Source organism: Ammospiza nelsoni, chromosome 3, assembly GCF_027579445.1.
Source record: "Ammospiza nelsoni isolate bAmmNel1 chromosome 3, bAmmNel1.pri, whole genome shotgun sequence".
Taxonomy (NCBI): domain Eukaryota; kingdom Metazoa; phylum Chordata; class Aves; order Passeriformes; family Passerellidae; genus Ammospiza; species Ammospiza nelsoni.
The window spans coordinates 56,523,087-56,550,192 of record NC_080635.1 but is presented as its reverse complement, the minus strand read 5'-3'; the positions used below and the strand labels follow the sequence as shown (position 1 = coordinate 56,550,192).

The following is a 27,106-nucleotide window of genomic DNA, read 5'->3' as shown; positions in this document are numbered from 1 at the left end:
AATTGATGAGTTGAATACAAAATTATGAAAGCCCATGTATGTTCATGACAGACTATGTCAAAGATAGAACCTGTAAATATAGTTCTAAGTAGAACTTATAACATAGAACTTACAGATATATACAATTCAAGAATTTCCATGGCAATAGTATAAAATTACTTAAAGATATGAATCTATGGGTAGAGATTCAAACTTAAAAGCAATACATCTTTTGCAAAAAATAAACAAGAAACTTTACTAAATACATTAAGAATATCCCACAAAATGAAAGAGCATAAAATGTTCAATTCAGCATTTTGAAACACCAAGTTCTTCCTAGAGTTTTTTTATATGACTGTATAAACATGACAGAAATAAGCTTCATAACTTAAAAAGTTAAATAAATTATCTTAAATACAGGAGTTTAAATCTGTAAACATGTGTCATTACTAAGTCAGCACACAGTACATAGCATTGCCTCAATCATTACTGCTGTTGAAATCAACACACTATCCTGTGTGAAAGTAGAAAACAATGAATCTTCTGGGTATGATGGTCTAAGCATATGCAGTTGCCCAGACTACACCCAAGAATCCTGGGTGTTGTGGCTCTCATTTGCTCAGCACAGCTAAGGTGAACAGGTGGAGAAATTCCATGTAAGTGCTCAGTCCTAAAATTCTTTCAAAGGAACAAAGTCAGACATAAGAGAAACTGCTGAGGAACACCAACTACACATGAACCCTAATACTTGGAATAACGTTTCACCCATCCAATAACTAGTTTCCCATCAATCTCTGTAATTCTTGAGTAAATTTAAGTGTTACCACCTCCCTTTTATGTAATGTTTTCCAAATCTCTTGGAGTCATTGCTATCATCTGAACTTTCTCTAGTTTCTCTCTCATCATATCTACGAAGCATGGAAAATGATAAATAATTCCACCGAAGGACTTGTGAGTGAAATTTGATGATTGTTACCTGTACTTTGTATAAAGGCGTGTGCAACTCAAAATTCTGTTTTGTTTATAGAGGCATGGCAGGTATTGGCTTCTACTCAGTGAATGATCTTTTTTTTAACCTCACACTCTTTTATTCAGTACTTCACCCATATAATATACATCACATCCTGTATTTCAGAAGGAAATACTAATCTGTAGGTGTTTTAGACTTACTTAAGTCGCCTTTCCATTGACATTGCACAAATATTTCTCCATCTTCTGTCCAGATTGCGTGTAGCCTGCTGGATAGAGTCACACTCTGCTTCTGTGGCACAAGCATCACAGTCATGAAGAAGTACTTCACAAAGATTGAGAACAGATGCCACGCCAGTGCTGTGTTTCTCTATGTCCCTCTGGAGTTCCTGCAGGTGAAGAGATTAGTTCTTAAGAGAAATTGCTAAACATGCATCCATGCAAATGTATTTATCTTTCACTCATTTAAAAAGAGAAAAAAGCTTGCAAACAGAGGAAAAACATCCAGTAATACCAATTAAGAGAGTGCATCTACGCAAGTGGTGATGCAATGGTCAATGAGGCCCGGAGAACCTGGCAGCATGCACAGCTCTCCCAGGAACTACCAACACCAAACCATCAACTGGGACAAACTGCCAGAGCTCTGCATGCTCAGCTGAGCATCTTTCACACACATTTAATCAACATCACCAATAAATGGTAGAATTATTCTCAGCCCCTTCCCATTATCACAGAGAATGTAAAGCAGAAGTTAGTAAGAGAATTGTGACAAGGAAGGACATTCTAATGTACTGCATGGCTTTGGCAGAGGGACCCTTCATGAACATGCTGCTCCCCATATGAGATACCTCCAAAATGGCACGTTTGACATGGAAATTGGCAGCAGCATGTGTTGAACAGCGCATGTGTTAGAGATTTTTCTTCCTTCAAGTTTCCAGTTCTATAGTATTTTCATTGGAAATGGAAAATGAAAATTCCAGACACCTAAAGAAAATGCACTCACACTGTCTTAGCACTTATTATATGTGATCAGTATTATTCTTCCTGACGGTTTCTTGGTTCAATGGTTTGTTCTACACTGATGATAATGTTTCCTCTAGAACTAATATTTCACCTTAGTTTTGATCTCCAGATTCAAGTTAAGACTAACCACAGTGCTATGAAAAGAAATTCTGTTTGAATTTTGTCTACATTTGTAATATATCATCAGAATATTAGATGGAAAAATCAGTATGGACAGTAACAAAGCCAAGACAACCTAATTCCAATTGTGACAAAGAAATAATAATGTAAGTGCATGAAAAAGTGCTATATTGTATCCAGAACACTAGGTTAAATTCTGATTCAGGTGAAGAAAGGAACCAACAGGACAATTAGAGATGTGGACGTTTACACAGGCGAATGTGGCAGCTTGAGGATGATTAGAGATAAACTGCTCTATAATTTTGCAATTGAAGTAAACTGGCATACAAAGGGAAATACTGTGTCAATACATTGTGTCTACATGTATTTACTGTCAAACTACAGGAACTTTTCTTACAGCTAGCAATATGACCTGAAAATGTCCTCCAGCAGGAAATGAGATCTAAATGTCAAATTAAAAAACAGGAAATTTGAAATAGAGCAAGGTGGATCTATACAAACAATTTTTTTGCTTGCTTGTAACAACTGGGCTTTCGCTTAATGAAGTACTCTAGTTCATCTTCTCAACTAGAAAGTTATTTCGTAAACATCTGCTTGACAACATCGAGTGGAAAATCACAATCTTTTATTCCTCAGCAATCGCCCTCTCACTTCACTTGCCTGAAAAATACTTTCATTGTGATGTCAAAATGCTTATTTTTCTTTCTATCTGCCCTGAACTATTATAGAAGGATGGATTCTATAATCAGATGTCCCCCTTTATGAAACACACATAGCTCCAGAGAGCTATGAGACTTGAGGCTAAGTAAGTTCAGGTAACATGATCTCCTTTCTAATGTTTTGGTGTAAAGCAGCAGTGAGAACTATGGGTCCTAAGCATTCCTAAGAATTACACTTTTTTAATTCACCTACAGAACATTTCCACAAGCAATGTCTAGACTATTTCTTTTCTATAGTCTAATATTTATTTCCCAGATTTTAAAATATATTATGTTTATTAGAGAACATTAAGCTTTTGGGTTAGTTCACAAAGGAGTGTCACTTTTATGCACTGCTGTCACCCATATACAACCGCTTTTTAAATTTTATTTGCCCAGAAGAAAACATTTTTTATTTTTTCACATTTCAAGAGGTAGGAGATTGAGAAAATAAATAAACAAGTAATCCTTTAAATGAAGTTCATTACTCCAGAAAAATACTGAATTGAAGTTACACTACCTCCCCCCAGGATATCCAGATTCAACTGCATTTTTAATTTCACTAGAGACCAGCGATCTGCAAAGCTGATGCTTGGCTGAAGTAGAGAAGTAGATAATGGAGTTTCATAAATTGAATTTGTCCCTCCTCTTTCACAACATAACATCTTTGACCTAATTTTGCATATGAACAACATGATCTCAGTGGAAGATCAAACATTGAAAAGAAAACAAAGTCACTAACAGAAGAGACAGGGAACAAAGTATTTGAAAAGGTAGCCTTCTGAGGTGTAGTGGATAGTGATACAGCCTCCAATAATAAAAATACTGGTTGCCATGCATTGAAAGTGGGTGGGTTTTTAAAATTATTATTATTATAACCATGTCTTGTATTGTTAGATTAGCAAATCATCACCATGTTTCCAAATACAGCATCCTCCCATGGTAAGATTCACCTCTATTTCTCTCCTTTAGAATTCAAATTAAATCACTCTCACTTTTACAGAATATTACCACATGCTGTCATCACAAGGAAACAGTGAAAGGCAGAGATATACCAGTCTCTGCGCCCAAAATAAATCCCCCAAGAAGTGGTTGTAACAAACTATGGGATGTTTGCATAGGGATTCTAGTAAATGATCTCAACTGTCTACTTTGTTGGTAGCAATGTTTAGCCCTTCCCAGCACTTTATTGTCTTAGAAACACCATTCATTACTGATGCTTCTGTGTTATAAATTATTATCCTTAAGTAAATTCCATATAAAATATTAATAAGTATTTCTGAACAGAGCAGTAGCAAATCAGTTGAGGAGCTGGCAAAATCTCTGAGGGAGTTCTTGGCTCTCAGTTCTACGCTCAGCTTAAAGGAGCAAAATGCCCATTTGTACTCATCATAAATTATCCATAAAATATTCTGTCTTTCCTCTTCCCACGCATTTCTTTCTCCTCTGGAGAAAGAACCCAGGAGAACATCTAACTCCTCTCCAGTGGGAAACAAAAATCTATTTTTTCCAATTAATAACCAACAGGAACACAAAGGACAGCAGTTCTCTCCAGCAATGTGCATCTTAGTTAAAACTACACTGGGCAGTGAAGTAAAACAGGAAGTAGAAAGTATAGTAAATCATCTTAGAAGTAACATTACTTTCAATGCCAAAAGCTGGCTGAATTCACATTTTTTTACATATTTTAATCTAGCACTGCATAAAGGCTTTGAGTAGTATAAACCAACCAATTTTAACTTCACATGTATAGCTCATGCATCTTTACGTGCAAAGTGACTCTCAAACAAGCTGCAAAATAAAAGTGAGTTAGAAAGGTTGCTAAAAATAATAATTTTCAAGCATTTGCAAAATTTGCAAGGTCTAATAGGTGTCAGTTTTGTCTCTGGGAACAGACAATTCAAACAAACAAAAATCACAAGCCCCAAAGGAAAACAATTGCAGTAACTCGTTCAGGTTACATCTCTTGGTGCCTTACCTTTCTTGGCAATGTCAATCAGCTCCTGGTGGATTCGATGTCAAGGCCAGCAGAAGGCTCTATAAGTGACACAGTAAGTACCACTTGCCTTGATATTTAAGCATTTTGCCTGATGCCCTCTCAACTGAACTGGGTATGGACAGCCCAGGGACACTCTACTCTGGCTCTCCCCATGTCACTGTTCACCTGGTAAGGGTGTTGTATTTTACCTGCTGCTCATTTAGCTTCCTTTGTATCTCCTCAGAGTCACAAGTTTCATAGACGATAGGTTTGGACAGCTCTGACTCAATGTGGGCAAGCCAAGACCTCAGACTACTCATGTTTTTATCCAGCTGCTGCACTGCAACAAGGGTTTCCTTCAACTTCTTTACCCTGTAAAGAAAAAGAAATGGCAGTATTAAGTACACCCTGAAGGAAAATTTTCACAGCATGTGTTTCAGGAAGTTTTCAGAGAAACTTCACGTAGATGGTGAGTTCTTCTGTAATGTCTTCCTTTATTATGTAGCAGAAGTATATTATATGTGCATTGAATCCTGCTTTCACAGCTGCTGCTTATGAATGCCACAAAACATTTTCAAAGCTTCTGCACCTTCATCAGTTGACCCCCAAAACCATCTAAGTAATTTAGTTGTGCATTTGACCAATAGATGACAACTGCTCTTCTTAGACCACAAATAACTTATCCATGTACTGGTGGGAGACTGCACTGAGTGAACAGGCCTTTTTCACACCCATGAAAACACTGAACTAAGTAACACAGAAAATTTGGGTTGGATGAGATCTTTAAAAGTCATCTAGTGTACCTGCTCTGCAATGAGCAAGGACATCCTCATCTAGATCAGGTTGTTCAGAGTCCCATCCAGCCTGACCCTGAACATTCCTAGCAAGGGGGCACCATCTGGGCAACCTCTGTGATCAACCTGTTCCAGGGGGAAGACTTGCCCTTGAATAAATAAGTTTCAGAGCAAGAAATTCAGCTCAGAACTTGGGGAGAATTCTTGAATTCCAAGGGCTGCTTTAAGTTGGTGTTATTGGAGTATTTCAGGTTTAAACATATGAAATTGGAATGGAACTGCATAGTGATTTCTAACTAGTATTTTTCTTGAAATCCTGACCCTGGAAGACCAATGAGCAGGAAAAACGAAATAGATTTCTGTTTGTGATTTTTTTTTTAATCAAGAGAGCATTAAGCTTAGTGATTGAATAAATTCAAGTAAACTTTCCTCCTATCTCAAATAATTTTTTCTCCAATCTGTTTGAACTGCAAAACTGTCCTTCAGTAATTCATTCTCTCCTTCCTATTCCTGTGTTTCATAATATACATTATTAGTGAATTCTGAATTTTTTTCTAAGCTCTTTTTCCCTGTTTGTGTGGTACCAAAAACAATCTTGAGTAATGTTCCCTTTTATACTCCTATTGCTCTTCTACTTAAGTGTTTCAATACCAGAAAGGTTTAAGAGATGAGTGCCATTGGGAACAGACTGACTAAATTGGGTTAAAAAATACAAACCTGCCAGGTTAATTAAGGAAACAAAATGCCCCCGACTATCCTATAATTCAAATTAAGCAGTTCACATTTTTCTTGTTTAACCAGCAAATTTATCAAGTGCTTCCATACTGAAAGCAGTAGTTGCAGTTGACCACTAAGAGAATCACAGAGATATTAATTTCATCTTAAAAAAAAAAAAGTTAAATCTTTCAAATTTTCTTCTCTTTATAGTCCTCCATTTAGCTCACAGATGGTTAAACTGTGGTTCTTTATTAGCTAAAAACCCTTAAGAACAGTCCAAATACAGTTTCCTTGCCGGAGTCTCATGACCGACAGCTGGAGGGTTTGATCTGTAAAAAAACCTCACCTGGTAACTGGAAAAAAATCAGGGCAATGTGAAAACCTGTCTATGATGGGCCTGAAGTCAATACAATTATGATGAAAGACTGCCTTAGTCCTCATCATGAGGCTATGTATCATAATACAGCCAGGTGTTTAGGCTTAGGGAGATGGTAGGAGAAACCATTGAGGGTACCCTCTCCGTATCACCTCTGGTTCTACATTCAATGTTTTGTGGGTTTGAACCAACTAAAACTTGCTCATAGGGTGACCAAGAGAGTTGGTTATCACCCTTCTGCAAGGCACATACAGCTTTTCAATCTCTGACATTACTGAAAAGGGGAGAAATCCTGCCCATTTTCTGCTTATAATTTCAAGGTTCAATGCTACTGATCTTTTGGAGGCCTGCTGGAGTAGGAAAGGGAACAATGAGTCATGCCAGCCCTGTGAGGAAGCAATGTCACTCGATTATCAGCAAGACCAAGCTGCGGATGTGGATTTTTTTGTTTGCAATTGTGTGTACTTTAATCTCTGTGCTGGATTTCATCTACATTTTCCCTACAGCAACTATAAAAAGTCCAGCTTTTAGAAAGTGCCCTCTGCCTCAGGCAAACTGCACAGGAATACATCCCTGACAGAGCATAAAAATAGTCTGGGCCAACTACCACTATTTTCAGTCACATGATCTAAGTTACTTCAGAGAGAGAAAGAAAAACAGTGTGAACAAAGAACACTCCAACCAAACCCAAAAACCCAAACCTTCCAGATTCCTTCCTGTACCCCCACTACGTCTACCCTTTACACTGGGTTTTTTTTTTTGTACTGAGTTTAACGTAAGAGGTTCCTTGCCCGTGGTACAAATAGAAACAAATAAACAAGTGCTCATTTGAGTCTGCTGAGATTTTTTTTTTTGACTGAACTGCAGTGCAGTGTTGTGCCTCCGGCTACACTGAAAGCATATCCACGATCAAATAATAGATGCAATCCAACATGCCTGAGTTTTCCTTCTGAATTTCAGCAAGAAAAGTTGCCTGTGCTCTAAAAGCTCTGCATAAGAGAAAAAGATGAAATTTAAAATCTTAAAATCAGGTATGTAGAATCCCTAGCCAAGAGTAATTTTGATGATTTGAGATTTCATTTGCAAGATTATGCTTCATGTGTTAATGACTCCAACAATAATTTCATGCTTTTGTTGCAGCACCAGACAGCACAGTAACTGCACATGTTAGAGACTTGAGATAACTTTTCTCCTTGATAATAAAAATTTTGCACTGAAATCAAAGGGTTAGAACCATGACACAGTTGATTTGAAGGTTGTTTTTCATAAAACACACTCCCCAGTCTTGTTACAATTTACAAATGCTTAAATGCTCAGAAAGGAAAATACAGCAGAATTCAATTGTTTTCAAGGTTTACTGATGAAAAATCATCTAACAATTTGAACGGGCTTATGATACTTATATTTTCATGTTCCAATTAATGTGCCTCAATTTCCCCAAGAAACCGGTAACTTTAGATTGTCTATAAATAATGTCTATTATTCTACATTGGGCAAAGACAGTGGGAAAACAACTTGGAGCCAAAATTAAGCACAGATGTATTTAATTCAACTAGTCCTAAAGAAGAAAATCTTAAATTCCACTTAAATCTAAACGGGAACAATCCTGTAAGTACAGAAAAATGCATCATATAGAAGTCATAACTACTGCATTAGTCATTTAGACAGCTGCTTACTAATATTAAACTTTAAAAGCAGGATGAAAAAAGTCAGTAAGAGCATGTTGGCTAAGTCTGTACAGTACACATCAGAAAACAGAAAAGGTACTTTTAAAAAAATAATTACTTGGAACAGCAGACAAAGTTTAAAGAAACCCTCTGAAGTAGTGAAAAACGTTGCACTATTAAAATCAGCTTTGAGAAGATCAGTTTAAAAACAATTTTTTTAATAATAAAAAAAGTATTTATTCTCCAAAGTACGGTACTACTGTGTAGTAGGACACCAGTAAAGCCAGTTATATTTACTACTCCAATCAGTTTGCTCTTTCAAAGACTGAATTTCTAGAATTCTGAACAACAGCTGAATTTCTAGAAGAGATAATGAGAAAAGGGAAAAAGAGAAGCTGGATCAAAAATCCAAGATGATATAGGGTCAAGTTCAAGTATTACATGCAGTTACAGAACAGTCATTAATACGAACAGGACAGCCAGGCTTTGATAAGTAAAGTCAGAAACACTCTCTTTACAGCTTCTTTCATTCTCTGCCTTTTGCTTGTAGTCATGCCTCTTTCATGACACAAACATCAAGCAGACAGATACAGTTTGCTTATTCTCATGTGTACATGCTCTTTTATTTGAAAACAGCAGTAAAATCAGACCACAGTTTCTCTCAGACAGCTAAGAGATTTTACTAGTTCTAAGTCTCTACCACTATAAAAAATTATTCCAGGATCCAAAAGTACTAGCTGTAAAACAAAGTATGCTGTTATCACTGTCAACTGCTTTTCAACTGAGCAGAAAACAGTAATTTCTAGCTATAGTAGTGATTTCTACATATCAATATTTCAGTTAAGTTTCCCAGCAAGCCAAGACTTCAGAAAGAATAGTATCAATCAAAAGCAAACAAAAATAGTTGCCTGCCTTGTGATATCACAGTTACAGTCTGGGAGGTCTGAATCCACACTGTTGTCCTCCGCCATCCTCACAGCATGCAAGTCTTCCACCACAACCATGAAATTTTCCAGTATTAAAAAGAAGAACTTCCACTCTCAAAGCCTGCAAACACTGTTCTTTTGGAGGGGGGAGGAAAGGGGACGCACTTTGCTGGGGAGTACTGTACAGAAAATGTTTCATGCCAAACAAATGTTAACACAGCCGTTGCTTGATAACATGACACTGGAGGGTGACAAGTGGTCATGTTTCTAAATAAAACCTGCATTCATCAACATGTGCCAGACTTGATCTCCAGGAATGTGGACTAGGACTGGTAGGGGAAAGGATAAAAACACATACAAAACCTTCTTTGCAAAGCCTGAGCAGTTGTAGCAATAGCACCATTTCCTGGCTGTAAACAATGGCAACTTTTTTTCATAAGGCTGACATATCAGAAACATTAATCTGAAAGGATTACATGGTTCTAGAAGGGAAGAAATGTAAGTCTGTGGTGCAGAAACAATTCTGCAGCTGTCACTTCTGTATTTACAGACCTCCTCTGAATGGAGGGGCAATTAAGAGTAAGAGGTAAGGGAACAGAATGTTACAAAGATGCATTTACAGGTGACTGGAGAAGTTTCACCACACAGTATAAAACTGACAGGTAAAGATTTAGACTGGACATGTATTACCATAAAGTATTACTAAAGCACTTTCACACAGCACTTTCTATTAGTTCACAGCTGTAGGAAAAGAAAAATGCTTCAGGCAAGGGATTACTGTAGCATTGCAGGAAAATCTGCAGGCTCTAATAATTTATTAATACTGTCAGGCGTCCGGAACGTGAAAAGATGTATTTTTTTCTCAGTACTAGGACAACTAATATGCCTTTACTACCTGAATGAAGCCAAAATTATGTTATATGATACACTCCAAATTACAAAATATCGTAACAGAAACACATGCCAATTTATAAGAACATATTCTAAAGGGTCTCCGGAGCATTCTAAAAAATTATCTTGGGCATGTCAACCTTTCGTCCACTGGTAATTAGACATCAATACAAGCATTTTGTGCACACATTAATCAAGACCTTGGTTTTTAATGATTTCCAGCCTAAGATACAGCTGAACTACCAAAATTTTCATAGCCTAGCATAAAACCTTTCCACAATTTATTTCCAAACTTCAGCAAGTTTGCAGAGGTTTTTGCCCTTCAGTGGGCACTGGAATGTAAAGAGTTATATGTTTAATTGCATACAATAATGTTGAGCATGCCAATTGAGAAAGGCTAAGGTGAAATGATCTGGAAATGAAAGTAAACAATACTTTACATTAGTTTATAATAAAAGTAAATAATACTTTACATTAGTTTCCATTTAGAACTAGGACTTGATACTTCATGATAACAGAATGTGTATAATATAATTATACACACAGTGTATAATATTGCATCTATGTCTCCCTACCTGAGAATGATCAAAATCCTAAATCCTCACCACTCCCTGTAGTAGGGACTAATCTCTAATACTGAATAGATAAGACAGATAATTTTAAGATGTGTTCTGTATTTTCTGAATGCAATCCCTTTTTGCTAGAACCTTCCTGGTATTATTTGAACACTTCTCTGTGTAAGCATTTCAAAAGAATTACATAAAAATATATCAAATATACTTTAAATTCAACAACTGGTGATGTAACCCCACTGAAACCAAGCAGGCTCCTCAATGATAATGCAACTTCCTGACTTAATCCTTCTGTAAGAAATATACGATGTTCATTACTTTAAAATGAACTACTATTAAAGGAGCTGGAGCCACTGGAATGCTTCTGCTTACATATAATTTACGGCTCCCATACTAACAGATTTCAGAGTAAGAATGCACTAAAGCCATATGAAAAAAGAAGAGACAAAAAAAGGTGATGAAAGTAAACAAACCTTTTTGCTGCTAACAGGACTAAACTATTACTAATGCATTTGTCCTTACATCAAAGAAATGGGAATTATAAAGTATATGAGCTATTTATGAATCCAGGAAGTGCAAAACTGTGAGAAAATTATTGTTAGTAATGGAAGGAAGACTGTAGCACAGCTAAACAGAAAGTGTCTAAACAAATAAATAATTTTCTTTACTTATCAAACAACAATCCTGTATTTTTTTAAGTTCTGAAAATTGCTGTTATACTTTTGACCTTGAATAAAAAGACTCCTTAAGGCCAGGATGCATACATCCTGGAGTTACTCTTCTCCATCCATGAAAAAAATGATCTGGCAGAAAACTTAAGACTTAGTTTTAGGCCTGCTCTTCTTGAAATACAAAACTACAACGGCACTGTTTTGGTTCTGCTGTCAAGAAATTTTTAGAAAAACTAAATTTGCATCCATTTTTTAGCACCATGTAAAGTAAGGTGGTACTAGAGCAAGGCTCACTAAATCTGACTGCAACTGATCCTATATTGTAGAAACATAGAACTGTTAAGTTTGGAAAAGAGCTTTAAGATCAAGTCCAACTGTTAAACTACTACCATCACCATATTATTATAATGAAGCTTTTAAATGCCTCTTCTTGAAGAAATGTTGTCATGTATCATAAAGGAAAACAGCAAAGTAATTTTCACAGAAATAAGTTGATGGTTAGGAATAAATTTATTTCAGAATTTATGATAAAAAGGTAGACAATGAAGAATTTTAAAAGCATGATGTCTAGCAAATTAATCTGTCCAACTTAAAACTTATAAAATAAAAAAACTGTCTTACCTGGCTGCAATAAGATCTAGAAGATGCTGCCACCTGTCATTGATTTTGCCAAGTTTGTACTCAATCTCTGATGCCTTACTCTCATGGCTGGCTTTAGCAAGTCTCTCTCCCATTTGCTGAAGCTGGATTTTGTTCTTCTGGGCTACAGCAATTTCTTCTTGATAATCCTAGAGAGTAAAGAGCAATCAGAAGACAGGGTACTTATTCTAAATATACACTGCTGTGCACTGCAAATGGAATGGTGCAAAAATACAAGTAAATGTTGTTTGTTCAGTTGATTGGTACAGTGGAGTGACAACTTCTTATATATTTGATGGATAACAAAAACAACTACCAGAAGAATGAAAAAAACCTACCCAACACAACCCAAAACAAAATGTCTTCTATAAATATGCTATAGTTTAACTCATTACAGGCAATTCTGATTGGACACTCAGTAAAGCATTCAGATGCCTCTGACTTTGCATTCACTTAATTTTATGGTACTCTGGGAGGTCCTATCTTAACAAAGACAGGAAAATGCTGCATAGTGAGAGAACAAAAACACCAGAACACATCAGAGTAAGGTAAAACCTTAATTTCAGCTAATTAAAAAACAATTAAGCAGTTAAAGAAGAGTATGTAAGTGTACATTATACCTTTTTCAGTTTCTCAATCATTTCTTCTATGAGGATGTCACCATTTTGAGACACCTTACTCTCCATTTGTGTCAGCCATTCACAGAGTTCCTTGTTCTTCTCACTGAAGACAGCCCACTCATTCAGTCTCTCACTGACTTGTTGTCGACGCAAGGAGACCTGAAACCATTTGCAAAGAGCAAATGAAACTAAAATAGCAAACACACTTAAGACATGCTTAAAACACTTGGTGCCTCAATGTGAATAGCTCTACCCTTGAAAAAGTGTTGTAGCCACCTACTTGCCATTGAAACAAACTGGAGTTGTACAGCAAAAATTTCTGTGACTGCCTGTAAGTTCAGGGGTAAGCACTGATCTCAGATTTCCTGTTAGCTACATCCTATGAACAGAGACAGGCACCCAAGCGTTAAGCTCAGGAGTCTGTCAATATCTTGTTTCATAACATCTCTAACACAAAGTTTTCATTAGAAGATAAAAACTGTATTTCTTACAGTTCTTGCTCACTTTTAAAATTTTATAAAATATTTTAGTCTCAGTGATTAAATTAAAAATGCTTCACCAAAGCATAAAAAATCCCCCAACAAATATAGTACAGGCCACAGTCCAAAAGTCTGTGCCATTTGTGCCTGAGCTCATGAATACAAAGCTAAATTCAAGATACACTGTATTTTGCAAAAGTAATTTTTTACTTGAGTCTCAATACACTAATATCATAGATGACTATTTCCTGTGTATAAGCATGCCATCTTGAGAGATTCCAAAGCACTGAGGTGTGCTCTGACAGGAAAGATTAGGCATGACACACCAAACAAGCAAATGCTGCAGTTAACACAGACGGAAGGAAAACATTGCTGCATTTAAGAAACAGATGTAACTGTGGTACTACCTGCAGCGGCAGACCCAGATGGACACCGAAATCAAAAAAGCAGAACATGCTAAGCAGCAAAATCATCTCTCCAGCTTCAGACACTGGTACAACTACTTACTGCCTCCCCACTGTGATCTGGGTTCTTTCTGACTTTGCATCGTAATTTCAGCTGAAAAGATGAAGCTCTTTCCCAAATTAAAGTGATGTGCTTTTTAACTACTGCTTTAGCTTGAACAGGGGCATACACGTGATCTTGCATTTCCTTTTTGTGGTTCTTAACTTGATGACAGCTTTCCGGAAATAAGCAGCAGATGAACGAAGGGTTGCACTAGGTTACATCCTCAAACACTCAGCATGCTTAAAACTAAGATAAAACTTCTTTACTTGGTTCCTTCTTTTACCATAAACATACAAGCAGTGACTGAATCATAATTTAGATGTATCTACACCAGCTCATTCAAATGCAACTAACAAGTTCTGGGCTGGTAACTGTGAAGCACTTTTCCTACTTTGAAGTTTTTGAAACCTTCACAGGTACTTTCCATAAGGTAACTATTTCAAGTTAGTCCCAGCATATTTGGACTGCAATCTCTGCTGAACCACAGAAACAACACCAGGATAATCTGAAAAGCTGGGTAAGGAAGACTCCACTACCTGCAGTGCAATTCAGAGGCCAAAAGCACACTAATAACATGATGCAGCTGAAAAAATTAAACAATACTCCTCAGCTCCATTTTGCAGGCAAGCAAGTCACCCTCAGACTAAAAGAAATGCAGACACTGAGGCCTGAAGTAGGAGAAGGTATCAGCAGAACTGAAGGTACAATAGGGCAATGTTGACTGGGGAGAGGACAACCTTTCTGAGCACAGGTCTTCCACCAAAGCAAAGTGTAACTGTATTATTTTTGTGTTTTTTTCCAGCCAGCCATCCCAAGTCCCACCGGTCACAGTGTGAACCTTTGGTTGATTTTTCAAGGTTGTTTAAATATGACCTCACAGACATTACAAACTTCAAGAGATCCAGAAGCACTAGCAGTACCTAAAGGAATATTTCAATGGATGTTTCCCCTGACTCAGAAAGAATTCACTTTTGAATATAGGTGTGTCTACGTGAATCCTTTCTAAAAGCTGCCACTTGGATTCAATTTTTCTCCCAACACTTTTGTAGCCTGCATACTGCTCCCATCAGTGCTCAGTGCTGCACTTGCCTGGTGGCACAGCTCTTCCCACTGCCTGTGCAGGAGCTCTATTCTCTCGCTCAGGATTGAGATATCATCTGCGCTGATATATACAGACAGGGTCTCCTTCAGCAGGGAGAGGTGTGCAAGGTCATCTGTCCAACCTTCAACAGCATTCTCTAGCTCCTTAATAGAAAAACACAAGGAAAAAGGACCAGTTTGCTAACAAATAAAAATTTGAGTGCGTTGGTGAAACAGACAAGCAGTGTTTGCCAGAGATTTAAGTCACATCTGAGCAGACCTACCGTGTCAAGGAGACTGTTTAAGCCCAATCTCAATGAATAAGAAAACATCAACCCCAAATTTACCAGTATTTTCACAGATGGTATTAACTCCCCAATAGAAATTGAAACATTAACCTTGTAACAAGATTCTACTCAACTCTCTGAAGTTCAAAGGTATCTGGGAAGTTCAAGTACTGGTTCAAACCTCTCTATATTCAAAGTATTTTCAAGTTTGTAATCCACTTCCAAAATGCAAATAATACAGCCTAGAAGTGTTGTCTAAAATCCCCCATAGTCACTTCACCTCAAACAAAAATCACTCAACCAGAAGTTTAGATACCATGAGTATAAATTTGAGTTTAGAATTTCTGCAACAGAAACATACCAATATAAAGCTTTTCTACAGTATTTTTCAGACCTTGTTCTGGTATCACTTTGATCAGATCTATATTTACTCTGAAGGATTTGCATTATGGTGAGATCACTCTGGTATTATGGTGTCCATATGTGTCTTGTCATGGGGATGGCTGACTGGTTTGCATCATCAATAATATGAACCCAGTTAACAACAGAAGAAGTTACTGCACAAAGGCAAAAAAAGATGAGACAACAATCAATAGAGAAGTGCTTTACCTTGCAACGAATCTGCTCTGCATGCAACTCATCATGGTGATCTGGCAATGGCTGAGAAAGCTTTTTCTTGAATGATCTTAGCTTCTCCAGGGAGTCTCCTATGCCCTTTTCGCATTTTTCCCAGTCCTGAAAGCAGAATGTTTATTAGACTTCAGTTATGATCTGTGTTATACTTATGTCAGTTGATTTGCCTAAAAATAACATGCTCTGAAAACTCCCTCTAAATAATACAAGAAGTCTCAGACTTTGAGAGACATGTAGAATTTTTTTTGTTTAGGTCTCTGTTAGTAGATATACACAAGGTCTTCTGGTTTTAAAATTTTGTCTAGATACAACTCCATCCTTTCAGCAGTCTCTCCCTGACAAAATTAATTTTCCACTTCCTTTCTTGAATGCCTGTATTAATCACACCATTACTCTTCTACAAGAGCTTCATTCAGGTGCATTAATCTCTGTGAAAAAAAAGAAAAAGTGGTTGGGGAAACTGCAAATTCAGTGCAGATTGAAGTACTTCTTGAAATCAGCATCTTCAGTATCAGTATCTTCCTTATATCAGGATTCTAGCAGCTTCACCCTGCTTTAGTGTTTGTATACTTAACAAAATTTTTAATGTGTTCAATGCAAACAAACCCTATGAAGTAGCAGTATGGTTTTATCTGTCTCACCTGCTTGTTAAAGCCTTATATTAAGGCAAAAAGATCCCTAATAAGCCCCCAAAGAATACCAGTTGTGTGATACCAGAAAACACAGAACCTGTATTGAAACTTGCATTGGAACTAAGTCTTCTGTTTCAAAAATTTCTCCTTCTACCACTGCCTTTGTATTTCTCTCCTTCCTTTTTTTCCCAGTCTATGCCAGTATTTCATGATCATCTTGATGAAGAATTAGCCATGTCAAATAATATGACCTTGCATGAAAATAGCCTGTGATATTCTTAACACTCTTCCCCTGCTCCAGCATGGGGTTCTTCCCATGGAAGAGAATCCCCCACAAACTTTTCCAAGAGCTGGGAAAACTTCTCCTATGGGCTGCAGTTCTTCACAAACTACTGTGGAGAGAGTCCCTCCCCTGGATTCCTTCCAAACCCTCAGGAACAGGCTCCAACAAGGGTCTGGTACAGAGTCAGAGCCAGCAAAACAGCCCTAGTGTGAGCTCTCCATGGGGTCACAGATTTCTTCAGGCATCCACCTGCTCTGGTGTGGGTCTTCCATGGGCTGCAGGTGGATCTCAGCTTCCCTATGGACCTCCTTGGCCTCCAGGTAGATTTCTGCTCCACCGTAGAGCTCCATGTCTCTACCATGACCTGCAGGATAATCTCTGCTCTGGCTCCTGGAGCACTTCATCCCCCTCCTTCACTGACCTTGGTGTCTGCAAAGTCACTGTTGTCTCACTCCCCTCTATGGATGCAATTGCTCCTGCAAGAGTAATTTTCTTTTTCCATCTCAACTTATCCCAGAGGCACTACCACCATCACTGCTGTGCTCAGCCTTGGCCAGAAGTGGGTCCATCTTGGACTCAGCTGGCACTGGCTCCATCAGACACAGGGAAAGTTTCTGGTAGCTCACAAAAGTCATCCCTGCAGCTTCCACCTAGAAAAACTTTTCCACTCCAACTCAATAGAAATTTGTGCAAAATACAATAATTCTTTCCTCTGTTTTGAAAACAGGAATGGTATGGATATACTTTATTGGCAGTATTCTGGAAATATCAATTACAATATATCCACTGACATGCAAGCCTGTTATGAAGTATTACCACTCCCAGTTTCAGAGGTGGTGAAGGGTAATTTTTAGTTCATGTACTGTAAATGCAGTTCTGTATTTGTGTTTGTCCATTGAGAGAGCATTCCTCCACCAGGGCCCACAGTGAAAAACCACAAACTTGCTGAAGAAGTACAGAAGGAATTGCACACTTACTTTTAGCAGCAAAGCAAGCTGTTTCTTTTGTTGCTCCAGCTGAGTGCTGACTATCATCCAGCGCTCCTGGATTTCAGTAAGCTCTGCCTGCAGGACTGCCTCAGCTCCACTGTCAGCAGAGAGCAGCAGTTGCTTCCCAGCCTCCACAGTGAGGATGTAACTCCCTTGCTGCCTTAGGAGAACTTTCTCTTTGAGCTGAAAATATTAACAGTTTTCTGTCAGCTTTGTCCTTTTAATTAAAATTAGCACTTAATTAAAATTCAGTAATTCATTCTCAAGCCTCTATTTTAGTTGGTTGCATACCTTGTCTTACACATGATCTATGGCCCAAACGATTTACCCTAATATTTTCACAATCATTTACTGCAGCAAACCTTTAGAAAATTTCTTCAAGGAGATGAAGACATGAAAGACTTCTTTCTCCCCATTAATGTCAGTATCTCAACGCCTCTTAAAGAGAAATATTTCCTCTAGATCCAGCTATACTTATAAGGGTTGTTATTCTTATTATATCCATCTTCTAGCTAAAAACCTTGAAGACACCAAGCTGCTTACTAGATACTGTTAACCTCTGATGAAGATGGACACTCAAGGGATCCTTGTTATCTGGTATACATTCTGTAAACAGGTCATCACTATATTTTCAAGATTGTTTCAGTGTGGTACTAGCTGAGAGCAAAAACAGAAGCAAAAGTGGCTCAAGAGCGAGGGCCCACTAAGTTCTCTCTTTCATGTTTTTTATCAGCCCTACCTTTGCTTCCATCACACTTCTGATGTTATGCCAGTCCCAGAAAAGAACTGTCAGGGCAGACATTTTAAATGGCGAAGGCTGTAAAAAAGGCAGGGATCTTTTCCTTTTTCTTCAGCCGCACTGCACATACCTGCACTTCATCCAGCAGCACTCTTGCTTGCTGCAGTGGGACAGGAGCACTGCCCAGCTCGGTTGCTGGCTGGCAGGACATCTCCAGCAGCCACTTGCGCAGCTTCTCCGCCATCTCCGTGTAGCGCTGCCACTGGTGAATCCGGCTGTCAATGATCCCCCTCATCTGCTGTGCTCGGCGAATTACTCCTTGCCACTGATTGCTCAGAAGAGTCAGATTCAGATTAAATTCATCCCTATTACAAATAGATAAATAATAAAAAAGACAAAGTAACCTTCATACTTGGATATGTTTGCTTAATGAAATACATTGAAGTGAAAAGGAAGGTGTCTGCCAATTACAAAACACTAAGAGAAAAGCACTGAAGTCCTCTGAAGGCTGACTGAGGATAAGAACTTCATGTACTGGGAGAATTAAAGGGATTCAATTATTAACGCCTTAAAAATCCCAAACGCTTAATGCACAAAACTCTTCTACCTTCTTCCCAGAAATACACAAAGAAAACCCATAGGTTTTGCGAAATTCATAGTAAATCATAGAGATTTCACATTTCACCCCCAGATTTATTACTGAGTTCAAAGCAGGCATAAGATACACATAGTATTAATAAAATTCTCACATTCCAAAAACAGTTCATCTTTGTACCATAACCTTAGCAAAGTCAATGCATATGCCCAACTGTGAAGCCATTGGTGTTCCACTGATTTTCATTCATTTGATCATAAGCATTTAAAATGAAATCCTAGGTAACAATGAATACCTATTCCATTACATTAGGGCTGCAGGTGTTCTTAAATGGCAGTAGGGAATCCTCCTGGTGGAGGCAAATCCCCAGGTGGCAGAAATCAAATGTAGTGTCACTGCAGGCTCCTTTGGTGAAAGTGACATTTTGAAAATACATCAGAATAGATATATATGTAACATGCTTTATATTCCAAGACAGATCTTTGTCAATGAAGCGGCCTCAGAAGGTTATTGTATTCCCCAATGTGTTCACATGCCCCATAGCATTCTAAAGAACAATGTCTTAAGATCTGGCTAATTAACAGCTAAACCACAGGAATAGTAAGTTCCACTTCAGAAGAGCGTGATCTGAACACTGCCATCTGCTACCTTCTCTGTTTGGAAGTCTCCCACTAGTCTAACTGCACATAACCAGCAGCAGCAACAACACAGCAATGTCTACCTGTCATCCACCTGTCCTTGTTCTAGGAGGTGCTGCCCATCAGAGATAATTGAATGCAAAATCTGCTGGCGGCTGAACATCTCTGCCTGGAATAGCTGTTGTACAGGAGACAAGGAGGTTAAAACAACATCTTACTTTTTAATGCTGTCTTTATGCACTGATAAAAATGAATTTTCATATATTTAATCACATTTCAAATTAATTCAATGGGAGTTTTTTCATGACCCTAATAAAAACATATTGAAAACTCTCATTTTAGATTTACTTGCTGCTTCTAGTACTCATTATTAGTTCCTCAAGACCAATATTATAAAGCTCAATTATATCAACAGGAGATAGATTTTATGTTTCTGAGCACAGTTGTGTGATTGACACTATCATCTACAACAAAATCTAGATAGGGTATTTTTGTTTGGACAGAAAGGGCACTTTTTATTTTTTGACATGTTTAAGAATTTTATAATATTTTGCTTTGCTACACAGACCATGTGTGATAGTGTTATATAAACTTTTAATACACTTTTACATTGACAATAGAGCCTTAAAAGAAACAGCTATGTATAGGAGCTAGAAATCTATTTTCCAATTCTTTCAAGTTTTCATATTTATTTTCCAATTTCCTTCACAAACAATAGCAGCATAATAAACTTTCACAATACTTTTAAAACCCTCTTATTACTTAAATGTTACTTAAGACAAAAAAATTTCCTAATTACTACTTAAGCAAACGTAAGTGTATATACTACTTAAATTTATTTTTAAAAACATCTTTCCTTTTAGTAATGGAGCATGTCTCTATGTAAGATTCTTCAGGAATATTTTTATACTAATGAAGGTACACGCAGGCATCACTGGATGGACTTTATGTTCAAAAGGTTTACAGAGTGTTTCAGAGAAAAATTATACTAGTATGCAGCTTGAGGTTTTTTTTCTTTAGTTAGTGATGGTATTTGCATACAAGTTCACCCTTGCCTGAGCAAAGAGCCACTATTCTCCACTTCTCTTATATGGCATCCCACCAGCTCAAATTGTGATTGTACCAATTCCTGCATCTGCACTTGCCAGCAGAACACCCACTGGCCCCTGCGCATTTAAATCTCTCAAGCACACTGTGTGTAGTTTAGGTCTTCTAGATGATGCAGTAATTTTTTAAAATGAGATTTTGCCTCTCTGAATCACTGAGTTAACTCTGAGGTGCTACTCAGGTCATACATTTTCTCATAGAAAGAAATAGTGTTGTCTGATTTCTTTACAGAAATATTTGAGACTGTTTGAATGCCTTGGCACTTATCATTGACTGAACCTGAATCAGAGGAAAACTGAATGCTATTATTATCTCATGAATGAAGCCACAATAGCGTGGCACTGAGAGTTTCAGAAAGCAGAGCAAAAAGGCAAGAATTTTACTTTCTGTAACATCTATTTATGTCAAGTTAGGGGACATGAAGCACAGGAGGTAACAGCATCTACCAGCATTGTTGACAGACTGAGACTAAATAGAACACAACTGCTGCAATTGGTTAAACAAGTCCCCCACCCAAAAACCCCAACATTTCCCACCCTCCCCTCCCTCCACACCCCCAAAAATCTGAAAACAAAACAAAACTAAAAACCAGCAAAACCAATTCCTTCAAAAGGGAAAATTTTAATACTATTTTAGGAGGACAAATGAAATAAAAACTTATCAAGCATGGTAAGTCTGCTTAGAGTGGATGAATTCAATCCCCACACAAAAGTAGAGATATTTTGGTCATCATCCACCTTTCCATATTTACACTCTGTACATAAGAATACTCTGTTACCTGTTACTCTGTTACCTAAATTTGTCACCCAAATTTATTCTCATATGTAGATCGCCATGAATCACAGAAACAGGAGCTCAAACAAGGAGGAAAGGAGGGCAAATGTTGAAATGCACAACACTGGCACACTGGGGAAAATTTTGGTAACTGAGTTGGCAAGCAACTTCCTTCCCCCTCCCCTGCCAGCAGTTTCTCCCTGGGAATACATTGAGACAAGCACTTGTCTCAGTGCATTCCCAGTGCTTGGGAGTCCCAAGCACTGTCCCATGTACTGGAGAACCGTGCAAGAGTGATTACAAGATCATCCTGGCAGACTGATGCAGACATCAGCGCTAGCACATGATGTGTGAAAAGATCATCACCTCCACCTTGTGAACTCCACCAGGAAGATATTTCTAAATAAGGCCACTGAGGTGGTTGGGGTCTTCTTTGGGTAAAAACCAGCAAAATTTATGAGTGACTGGAAAGGCAATAATAGAGCTGGAAGCATTTCAATATCTATTCTAGGAATTCAGGTGGAAACAGAGTATTTTCCCATTGTTTTCAAAAATACAAAGCAAAACAATGTGAAAATGCATCTCAAGAAGTTGATATTGGACCCTTTCTGCCACAAGTAGTGAGAAAAAAATTCATAGTGACTGTCAGGAAGCACTGAAAAGGACATTTTGTAATGAATACAAAAAATATACATTTTGTAATGAATGCTTATTAAAAATGCCAAAAATAAGTTTTAAAAAAATGAAAGCACGTTACTTTTTTAAGGATAAACTGCAGCACTTAAAAAAACAGGTATTAATCATCTTAATTCTGAGATTACTTTATAGTTGCAAAAAAAGGGCTCAAGTAGAATGCCCAAGTAATGTTCATCTGCACAGATCAAAGTTTCAGGAAAGAATTAAGCTGAGATCTCAAGACAAACGAATGCAAGAAGATTGCCCTAACTCCCTTCAGATAATTATAGCTATGACTGGACACAACAAATGGACAGTCTCTGTAAGCTTAAACATCTCAGGTCTTTGAGATTTGAATGTCCAGAAATAATTACTGGACATTCAAATCTCAAAGACCTGAGATGTTTAAGCTTACAGAGACTGTCCATTTAATGCTGGCAGCAATGAAAGAAAATAAAATGGATGACATTTTTGAAAGCAAAGGCAGCTAGATGCTAAGGCAAACGTATGCTAAAAAAGGTTGTGAATTACTTTTTGCTATCAGACACTCATTCAAACACTATGCTATGAGATATAAGGCAGGAGAGGGGGAAGGACATAACTCTTCCTGTAATCCAGCCTGAGTCTAGGGGAAGGTCAGCTGAAAAAGCTGTGGGAACTGAAACTACTGGGGCCACATGGGAGCTCTGGTATGAAAATTGACTTCTTTTACTTGATCTTTAACAGGAATCTTGGCAGTAACAATATGGGTGGAGAAAAAATGTGCACCACTTGACTTCACAGAAGAATCATAAACTCTGAATCTAGTACTAGTAAAAACTCTGAATCAGTTTTTCCCTGCAGCAAAAGCTGTGCTAGCTCCTGATTTGTTACAAACAAATGACTCTAGCATACAGCAAAGACCAAATGAATTTGCTCTCCAAGGAAATGTTATCAAATGCAGGCCCCATGGTGAACTGTAGAACTCAGTACTTGACCGAAAAATCTTCCTTTAGTATGCTTTTCAAATGCTATATGTGTTGATAACTTAGTAAAAAAATAAAAAAAAATCAGAATAGAGATTTTTCTCCAGTTATGAGTGAAAGCAAAGAGCCAAACAACATGAGAATTGCTAGGTTTTTTAAGGAGCTTTGGTGTCCTTGGTACAAATGAATCTGAAGTAGACTAAACGCAGGGGACACGCACTCATAGGCACAATGATGCATTACACAGACACTCGAGTCCTCCTTCACGCTGGCTATAATTGACATATTTGCATGCTTCTGTTTTTAAATTTTCCTCATATGGTGCACACAAATACAATTCAAGGCATGCTATTGTATCATTCAAAAAAAAGAATGTGCATTCCTTCTATGTATAAATAATATGTGTATTAGCGATGTATAAATAGACATAATTACTTGCCTCGTGTTCCCTCTGTTGCTCCAAAAGCCTTTGGTAGTTTCCTGAAACCTCTACTGCCAACTTCTGCTCAGTCTGAACTAATAAATCCATCCAAGTCCCACATTTCTCCAAGAAGGTCTGCTGCTGCAGCAAGAAAGACTGCAACTTACTGAAAGAAAGAAAGAAAGAGAGAGGGATTCAGGTAATTCCAAATCAGGGTAACACCTTTCCCCCTTAGCTACCTCATTTATTTATTTAGAAAAGTAGCAGTCCCACTCATTTCAAATCCTGCTAATTTGCGGCAAAAGTGAGCCAAGAATGAGCATCTCAGTTCAATGGTTTTGCTCTTTATTTATAAGTACACCAAAGAAAAGGAACTTTGGTCAATAAAATACCCGAAACATCTTTATATTCTGCAAAAGGTATAACTTGTAGAAAATGGTAGAAATAATAAATCTTTATTTATCCCCACCTGAATCTCTCTGTAGTCTGAGATGAGATCAGAGACCAATGTCTGTTCAGGTTCTGCATCCTCTTGATTTCCTTGTCATTCAGAGGAAGCCTGTAACCCAGCTCATTCAAACGGTCCAAATCAGGGGCCATGCTGCTGAACTTCAGCATTTGACTCTGCAACAAACAATAAAAGTGATAACTGGGAAGTTCATGAATTACATTATTATTATGAACTAGCACTCAGTTAGATTTAGAACGGCCTTGGTTGCCACCTAGTGGTAAGCAACCTCTATGCCAGGGAAAAAATTATCCAGTATCCATCTTCTGGTCCCAGACCAGGAGAAAACTTGTGTTCATGTTTAAAAGTGTGCAGAGAAATATACTCAAATTGCACTGAAGTGTTTTGCTGAACTGATGATTTACAGATCACAGCTGAAGAAGCAGGCTGGTGTTGAAAGCCCTGTGGTTATACCGTCAAAATAAGTGACTTTTTCCTTGTTTCGTAGCATGAATTCTAGGCTGGTAAATTCGCACTGAAATAATTCAGATTTTTATTTTCAGGTTTTGTTTTGCAGCACAGAAATACTCAATTCACTCCATATGGAAAATGCTCTGCTTTTTAGCATATACAAAGTGGAATTCTGTCTTTAGTTAATCTTGATGGAAAAAGAATGGAAGATTCCAACGACAAAAACAGCCTAGATGGCAAAGTTCACCAACTTCCTGTCATGGGCTCTGAAAAAAGGAGAGGGAAAAAAGAAGATCCAAAAAAAGAAGAGTGTGCAAGACCTTAAATGGAAATCACACAGTACACACTATGATTGTTTCTTCAGTATATCAAGTTACCCAAATGTATAAAGTACTTCATACCTAAAGGATATAACAATGAGACAGGGATTGAATAAATTCAAAAAAAGTTGAGAGAAAACAAGAAGAAGGAAATATTCCAACGCTGCTACTTTCCATGCCTATTTTGATCTATTATTAATTTTATTCTGAACAGTTTGACTGCCTTTTCATCTTTACTCAGGGGCAATGTGACAATCATTCCCTGACTGCCGTCAAACTTCAATTTCTCATTCTTACACTTTTCATGAGTGATAGTCCTTTACCACCTACAGAGTGCACATATGACATCTGTGCATACCCTGCATACAAATAACCAGGCCAACAGAAGAAAAACCCCAGCATTTCTTTTGTTTATTAGTCACCTTGAGTTGCTCCATTCTACTCTGTATTGCTGAGACATCAGATGAGTGACTGGGATCCTGTTCTTTCAATGTTTCTTCTGCTTCTGTTATCCAGGTCTCAAGGACTTCCAGGTTCTTGGCAAAGGTTTGATAGTCCAGGACTCCAGCCTTGAATACAAAAGGATCCACAGTTTAATAACTTCAGCTTCATGGCCTCCTTTACACTGCTGTTTATCTCATTATATATTTGCAAACAGTTGAATTGGCTAGGAGCAATTGTAACTGCTGCTTTGCTTGCATACTGCAAAATTAGCTGGATTTTCTTTAGGTTAGGAGAGGATTTTTGATCACAGCAAAGGAAGCATTTCAGCAAAGTGCATAAATGTCTCCTTACCTTGAAATGGATAATAATTTCTAGGTTTCTTTTATGAAAGAAACTCCTCTGTTTAATTTATTGCCAGAAGAGAGAACTAGTAACTCTTATTGCAATGTTAAATTAAATTTTTTTTTGTGTTTTGTCTCCTCACAGTACAGTGATACTATAAAAACAGTGACACTGCTAGATTTCTTGAGTAAATCTTCTTCAAACAGAAGTTGCTACCTTTGTGGCTTTTTAATCCAAATAGTTTCCTATGAAGTACATTCTTCCACTCCTTTTTTCTTCTTTAGACCCTGGTGACACAAGCAATTTGGCAACATCTACTAAACAGACTTTGGCACAAATGGTAGGTGTCAGTCTGGCCACTGACATTAACAGGGATGGCAAAAAATCAGTTCTACACAATATCTGGAATCTCTCATTTCTTTTTCTTTTGAAGAAATAGACAGGAAGAGTGGTTGATTTCAGGGGAGCAGTAGCTGTGGATGCGCTATTGTTGTGTGCTGAAAACATGGCCACCTTGGCATTCCAGACAGACATTTTCCTGCATGAGGTTTGCTATACTTATCCCAGAATTTGCACCTTTTTACAAGGTCTCTTTGCTGGACTTGAGCATATTTTCTACACTCAGCTTTGGCTTCCAGGGAAGTCTAGGAAAAGCTAACAGGTAACAGTATCCTCTTTTCCCAGGCAGCTTTAGCTAATTTATGTTTTCAGGAACCACAGGATGATCACATTTGAGGACTGTAAACATTGTCTACATACCTGAAGTGCAGCCTGCTGCTTGCGGAGAGCCTGTTCCAGGGCTGACAGATTCTGCTTCAGAGAGAGATGATCAGACTGTATGGCTGCTGCTGCTGAAGCCTCCACCTGGCTTTTCAGCTCCTCCCCCAGTTCTTGAAGAACAACCAGAGACTCCTGTGCTGTTTTCAGATCTGTGAGTACATCCTGTTGCAACACATTGAATAAGGACACGAATAGTTAAGCTGACACTCTGGTGGTATCATCATCCCCTGATTTAAAGGAAGAATGAAATGACTGAACTCAGGCACTGTAAGGAAAACTTTAATTCACTACTGCATTTCAATATCAAACTTTTCTTAACTTACAGTTACATTCTGTATGACTTGAAGAATAAAAAAAAAATATGTCAAGAACCTGTACAGAAAAGAACTGAAAAAACACAGTGCTCAACTACCTTTGAGCAAACCTGAGTTGTTGATGAGGCAATAACTGTTGAAAGAAATCTTTTGAATTTACTGAAATGATGGTCCTAAGCAGTGGCAGCCATCTCTGTGAATTGATTCAGGTGTAGGCCTCCTTTTTCCTCCTGCTATGATTTACCAGGAGGGCTGAAAAAATAACTTCTGTAAATGACCTAACATAATTGTTATAGAATGGGACACCAGGAAATAAATTATTTGAACCAAACAATTTCAATTTCCAGTCCATGGTGCCTCATTATGGCAGAAATGCTCCAAAAGATCGTGAACATATTTATTTTTTAAACACTAATATTTTTTCTCACTGCAATTGTTTTGCTTACATTGAGACAATTAGTTTTTTTTTTTTTGTTCAATGACACTTAACATTAATTTAAGTTGAAAAGAACCAAAATGTAAGCACAGAGAGGAGATAAAGTA

At 37.7% G+C, this 27,106-nt stretch overlaps 1 protein-coding gene across 1 annotated transcript in view; it reads right to left on the bottom strand.

Moving 5' to 3' along the window:
- SYNE1 (spectrin repeat containing nuclear envelope protein 1) overlaps positions 1-27,106 on the bottom strand; it is a 281,934-nt gene that overhangs the window by 25,256 nt on the left and 229,572 nt on the right. The window contains exons 118-130 of the mRNA XM_059468351.1: positions 26,229-26,411; positions 25,106-25,252; positions 23,914-24,068; positions 23,463-23,610; positions 19,586-19,680; positions 18,400-18,634; positions 17,519-17,713; positions 15,603-15,728; positions 14,716-14,871; positions 12,641-12,799; positions 12,003-12,169; positions 4,977-5,139; positions 1,150-1,337 (exon numbers count right to left, since the gene is read on the bottom strand). Coding sequence (XP_059324334.1) covers positions 1,150-1,337; positions 4,977-5,139; positions 12,003-12,169; positions 12,641-12,799; positions 14,716-14,871; positions 15,603-15,728; positions 17,519-17,713; positions 18,400-18,634; positions 19,586-19,680; positions 23,463-23,610; positions 23,914-24,068; positions 25,106-25,252; positions 26,229-26,411 — 2,117 coding nt within the window. The remainder of the gene's footprint in view (positions 1-1,149; positions 1,338-4,976; positions 5,140-12,002; positions 12,170-12,640; positions 12,800-14,715; positions 14,872-15,602; positions 15,729-17,518; positions 17,714-18,399; positions 18,635-19,585; positions 19,681-23,462; positions 23,611-23,913; positions 24,069-25,105; positions 25,253-26,228; positions 26,412-27,106) is intronic.